This window comes from Sebastes umbrosus, chromosome 6, assembly GCF_015220745.1.
Source record: "Sebastes umbrosus isolate fSebUmb1 chromosome 6, fSebUmb1.pri, whole genome shotgun sequence".
NCBI classification, from domain to species: domain Eukaryota; kingdom Metazoa; phylum Chordata; class Actinopteri; order Perciformes; family Sebastidae; genus Sebastes; species Sebastes umbrosus.
In genome coordinates, this window is record NC_051274.1 from 26,663,968 (window position 1) to 26,670,104 (window position 6,137).

Sequence of the window (6,137 nt, forward strand, 5' to 3'; positions counted from 1 at the left end):
CTTCGACATTGAAACACGAAGATGACGTTGTGCTCCTCTGCTTCTTTCAAAGTGAAAAAAAATAAAGAATGACACTTTGTATGTCGCATCTTTTTTCATTCTCCCTTCCAGCAACCGTTCCCCCATGAGTCCCTTTTGATCGACCGCAGGGAGCTGAAGCTGAGCAAAGCCGAGAAGAAAGCAGCAAAGAAAGGTTACGAAGAGGAGAAGAGGGCGTCTGTGCCGTACACCCGTCCTTCCTACGCTCACTACTACCCTGCCAGCGACCAGAGCCTCACCAACATCCCCGCCTTCAGTCAGAGAAACTGGTCAGTGACAAAAAAATATACTTTTTTAAAACAGCTGTCATTAGGAACTGATGAGCAACATCTAAACATGAACACAAGTCATGATCTAATAAATAATATCCTCTCTGCTCAGGCGTCCACCTCCTCGCACTGAAGAGAAGCCAGTGGCCAGCGTCCGGCCGGTCCAGTCAACTCCAGTTCCCATGACGCCCCGGCAGGCGTCTGCAGAATCTGCCCCGGATGACGACTCATCAGGACCCAGCCTCGGAGGGTTTCCTGTCAACTGCCTGCAAAAAGCCGGCGTGTTTGTTCAGAGGATCGTCACCACTACTGGTGGGTAGTTTATTCTGTTCTCCATCTCTTCACTATTTTGATTTCATCTTAATTTTATTCATGCTTTTTTTCCAAGAATCATCTACTCGTCATATTAGCTGAAAAATAATCGATGTGTTTATCTACTATATATAAATTTGTCTTCCTCTTGGTCTCTTTCAGACATCGTGATTCCAGGCACCAACAGCTCAACAGATGTCCAGGCCAGGATCACTGCTGGAGAGAGCATCCACATCATCAGGGGCACCAAAGGTACAAGAACCCTTCACTATACTTACTATACTATATATATAAATATTTGCTATTTTCCCCATCTTACATAATACTAAACTAAATATCTTTGGGTTTGAATTAATGGTGAGTCGTCAGATTAACAAGCATCTTCTCTAAGAACCATTTAATCTTCACTTAATGAAGCACATCAGGGTAAACTTTCTGCGTGTACTGATCATTGTTTCTTGTCTGTTTTAGGGACTTACATCAGGTCGTCTGATGGTCGAATCTTTGCCATCAGAGCAGCTAATAAGGCCAAGACTGCAGAGGAGAGCACTACAGCACCACCCAAAGGTAGGATGGTCTATTACCAGAACTGACTTCCACTTAAAGGGATAGTTTGGGTGTTTTGAAGTGGGCTTGTATGAGCTACTTCTCCATAGTCAGGGTATTACCCACAGGAGCCTTTGTTAGACAAACAGAGATGTAAAAAGATAAAGCACAAAATATTATTGATATTATTTAAGCAGCCCATGTAAAGGGTTTAATTCTTTCCCAAAAGCTGATATCTAACCCCTCGTTTCTTCTCCTCAGACTCCCAGGCCCTACCAGAGGAAGTGTCAACCAATGGCAGTAACAGTTGCCTGTCACCTGACAGGAAGCAGCAGGTATCCTCCAAGACTGTGCCCCGCCCTCTTTCCCCTGACAGCCCAGAGATCATCAGCGAGCTGCAGCGCTACACGGGTGGAGCTAGCACCGCCACAAGCTCCGGAGCTCCACCAGAGAGCAAGATGACCAACCTGCCTCCCACCAAACTGGTTCAGACCAATGGCAGCCATGGGAGCAGCAGTGGGAGCATCCGCCATGATGTCTCTGTCATCCAGCCCAACATGGACGCCACTGCAGCCCAAGATCTGACAACAGGCTCCAAGCGCAAAGCCTCCACCCCGTCCCTGGATGAGCGGCCCAGTAAGCAGCCGTCCGCAGGCAAGCGCTCCTCGGCCCCTCTGACCACACAAGCCTTCCCCTTCACCGGCGGCTATGGCCTTCCTCCTCTGGGCCTCAACCCCGCCTTGTTGGGTGGCTCACTGGGGCACCCGCTTTTCATGGGGGCGGGCTCGCCTTACTTCCAGCCCCCCCACACTCAACTGAGGGACCCCAGTTACATGTACCCAGATCTGTTCGGCTTCGGCGGAGCCAGCGCAGTCCCCACCTCCTCTTCCTCCGCCTGCTCCACGACAACCACCGCGGCCGCCGTCTCATCTTCCTCATCATCTTCTGCTGCCGGTTCAGTTCCGGGAGCCCTGCCGCCGTTCATGCTGAGCCCCAGCATGGTGGGCATGGCTGGGATGCTCCCGCCAGGCTTCCCTCTCTCTTACAGCCAGTCTCTGGCGAGCCTCTACACGGGGTCGATGCTCCCGGGCGGGCTGCCGGGTCCGGCCGCCACTCCAGGTCCGGCCGGAGCCAGCTTCCTCTCCCAGTACCCTCCCACTGCTGCCTGCAGCTCCTCCTCATCCTCACCTTCCTCCTTTTCCCCTTCAGCGCACTCCGAGGGCCGCCAGGGCCTGGTGCTGATGAACGGCGGGAATGTCAGCAGCGCCAGCAGCTCGGATGATGACGACGATGTAATTGAGGTGAGGGGACAGTGACTGATCGATTGAGCGAGCTTGATTCAATTTAGAAAATCATCAAAATATGATGACATCCTGTTTGCCGGGAGGCAGGCTTCGCTGCGCCTGAGGCCGTGAGGGAAATGGACAAAAAATGAAAGACAATTGACGTGATTACAAGTGAGCCCCTGCTAAAGTGTTTCCTCTGTTCGCCTCCACTGCTGGAGAAACAGTCTGAATGAAGATTTAACACAGAGCGACAAATCTTAACGCAGAAACCTGTGGAAGAAAAAAGCTCCAGAGGGAAGAAGAAAATGAAAATCAGAGGACTTCCAAGTTTTTGTCCAATACTGGCATTGAAATACTGATCACTGGACTAAGAACTGCTGAGTTTTGGGCCTGCAGTGACCACAAACGGCCACTAGTTGTAGTGTTGACTTTAGAGATTCTAGTTCTGCAGCTTTGCTAAATGTCGACTCTTTTGCTTTTTTCAGCTAATTAAAAAAAGATGCCGGTAGGCTGGAGTTGCTTATAATAATAAAAAAAAAAGGTTTGATAATTAAGTTTGCTGGTAGTAACGTTTGTTAAATATCAGTAACTGAAATGGTATTGTTGTCAGTTGTTGAATATTGCTACTGAATATTTCTTCAAAAGGTAAAAAGATCAAACGGAACTTTTAAAAAGCATTTTGATTGAACTTAATAATTCACTGCCAGGACAGGGGTATTGTACGTTTTGTGTTTTAATATAAAGAAGCGGGATCATCTTGAATTACCGAAGAGGCGGTTGAGGCTTGTTGAGGTTAAGAGACGCAACCTTAAAACTCTAACGAAAGAATGTATGTTTAATCAAATGCCTTTAAAACCAGGCCTTTTTGAAAAGACTCCTTCTACTAAGGCATCAGACGTGGGAATATTTTTCTTTTTTGTTGTGAATTTTATATGTAATCTTTTACTTTTTAAAGGAAAATCATTGCCTAAAAACAGCCAGGTGAAAATGAGAAGAAAAAAACAACTGTGTTCTTGTGAGGTGTCCTCCTCGTAGCGGAGAACCAACCAACACAAAATGCCTTTTTTGCCTCCATCTTTCTGAATGTTAACTGTGAGAGAGGAGAGGTAAAGAGAGACGTCAGCTCTCTGAATCTCACCCACAGTCTTACTGTAGCCTAGTGAAAAGCGATGCAAAACACTCACTCAAGCCTATATATGTATTCGTACAGTACAAACCCCCCCGGAGGAATTAATCTCGCAACGTCTTGGTTACGCTTGTGTCGTGTTCGTGTCTGTGTGTTGTGTTCTTGAGGGTTACAAAAGGAATCGTTTAAAAAAAATAGAAATTCCACTTCTGCTCTACTGTTTTTATTCGCCCCTCTCTCCGTCTCATCTCATTTTGAGGTCATTGTGAAACCAAACTCTTTTTTTCGGGAGAGACGGTGTAGCTATGCCAAAAAACAAGAAATGCACAAGCACATCGGAGACCTCCATCAAAGAAGATCGTGTCTTAAGAGACCAAATAATGTCAACGATGTTGAGCAGAATTAAACTCCCAACACGCTGTCTCTGCAGCGTCCTCACCGCCACATTTGAGAATCCATCTCTCTGTATGACCTTGCAGGTAACACTGTACACTGTACTGCACTGTAAAAGAGACACAAATCTGTATGCGTCGTCTGTAAACCGGTTGAAAGCTTCAGCATGTGACCAAGTTCCCTTTAGATTAACCCGTCGTTCTGCTGTTCCCCTCTGATCACACAATCCGATCGACTCTGGTCCGCGCTGTCCTCGTGTGGAAAATCTTCTCCTCCAAAAATGGCCGCAGCGAGAGCTTTAACACCCCACCGGCTCTTTTATTGAAAAAGTAAAGACTGAGCATTTCCTGTTCTTTCTCCTCCCTGTATTTGTTCTTCATACTGACTTTTTTTTTTTTTAGTTTACTTATGTTCTGTTCTTTTTACAATGTTTGAATTTACCAAATTTATTTATTTATGACGGTGCATATTTATTCATTTTTATTTTTGTACAATTTTGTTTTCCTTTTGTTGCTATCTTGTTTGTACGATTTCATGGTCATATTGTTGTTACTACAGATGGAAAACACTTTGGTTTCTTGTGATTTTTATTATTTTATCTTCTAAAGTGTCGATCTGCGAGTCTGACCCAGCACATGTGAACTTGCATGTGGACCAACCAATTAGTGCGTCACTGTGCACATTAATAGCCAGGGTAGCATCTAGAGCTGCAGCTAACGATTATCTTTATTGTTGATTTTTTTTTTTTTGATTAATCGATTAGTTGTTTGCTCTATAAAATGGTAAAAAATGTCAATCGGTGTTTCCCAAAGCCCAAGATGACGTCCTAAAATGTCTTGGCTAAATTGTTACACAGTGGTCATAGTCTATAACGTTAAATCCAGCGGTACATGTCCACCAGGTCCAGCGAGGACACTAGGGGACGCACTGCTCCGCTCAATTGCAAGTGGTGACGTACCCTATCATGGAATGCACCTGATATGTCCCTGGTGTTCTGCTCGCCAGTTAAAACGGGAATCAACATGGCGGCCTGCTCGTAAACTTTCTGTTATTCCATCTAAACAATCCACCAAAATCTACTTCTGAAAACATTTTAAGCGAGAAATAGGCTATGCCACTGCTGAATCTCGTTTCATTTTAGATCTAGATCGCCTAGTTTGACAGCTTGGTCCAAGTTTAGTGAGCCGGACGCATCGTGCTGGACGGGCTCATTTGCATAAAGGACAGTTCTCCGCCTTTTCAATTTGAAAGAGCAATGGCCAAATGAGGAAACTCCAACGCTCGGTTTTAGCTGCGGTCCAGCTAAAAATTAAAATCGATTATCCAAATAGTTGCCGATTGATTTAATAGTTGAGAACTACTTGATTAATCGTTGCTCATGTAGCATCTGTAAGAAGGATCGATTAATTATCATATCCCATTTCACAATAATCAGCCTTTGATTATGAGAAACCCCCCAAAAAGGGACATCAAGGACACTAATGTTAACCGTGATACTGAGCTGGGTTAAAACCTTTATAAGCTCAGATTCCTTCACCAGAATATCCCGCCTGTTCACAAGTTTTTTCACAATCTTAATAATATGAGCCATTTCTGTGCATGTAAATGAAGCTTATTCACAAGTAAAGGGTCAGAATCTGAACAAGAAAATTATGATATCAAGTGCTTTTTCTTTCCTGTATTGTTTGTGGTTCTTCACCATATCATCAGAAATCATGTGTGTCATCCCGACGATGGCTAACAAGCGAGTTTCCTCACTGTCGAACTGTTTGGTCGTCAGCTCTGACTGACTGCTCTTTTCTTTCACAGCTTTCTTACTTGAATTTACATATTTATTTATACAAATCGATTCGGTCGGACGAGCCGAGCCGACTGTCTGAATTCCATTTTAGCCGAGGAGAAGATTAAAGCTGCTGTCTGTGAGGATTGGCTCTAGTCGAAGCCTGTTGTGTAGTTTATCGATGGATAATGTGTATGACCTTGGATTACTTTTAGATCCTTTTTTTTTTGCTTTTTGAAGTTTGTAAATAAAAAGAAACATGTTCTAAATAATACTTTTCCTAATTTCTTTACATCATAGTAGCAGATGTACCCCGCTTTGTCTCTCCCTCACACACACACTGGAAACCAAGTTGCAGCTCTACTCACCAACCACAACCCTATGAA

At 44.7% G+C, this 6,137-nt stretch overlaps 1 protein-coding gene across 4 annotated transcripts in view; it reads left to right on the plus strand.

The window, feature by feature from the left end:
• Positions 1-6,023, plus strand: part of LOC119489579 (helicase ARIP4-like) — an 82,454-nt gene extending 76,431 nt beyond the window's left edge. For all 4 annotated transcript variants that reach the window (XM_037772218.1, XM_037772219.1, XM_037772221.1 and 1 more), the window contains 5 exons: positions 112-308; positions 421-620; positions 783-872; positions 1,092-1,187; positions 1,428-6,023. In XM_037772218.1, the coding sequence (XP_037628146.1) occupies positions 112-308; positions 421-620; positions 783-872; positions 1,092-1,187; positions 1,428-2,482 (1,638 nt within the window). In that variant the 3' untranslated portion in view covers positions 2,483-6,023. The remainder of the gene's footprint in view (positions 1-111; positions 309-420; positions 621-782; positions 873-1,091; positions 1,188-1,427) is intronic.
• The last annotated feature ends 114 nt before the right edge of the window (positions 6,024-6,137 follow it).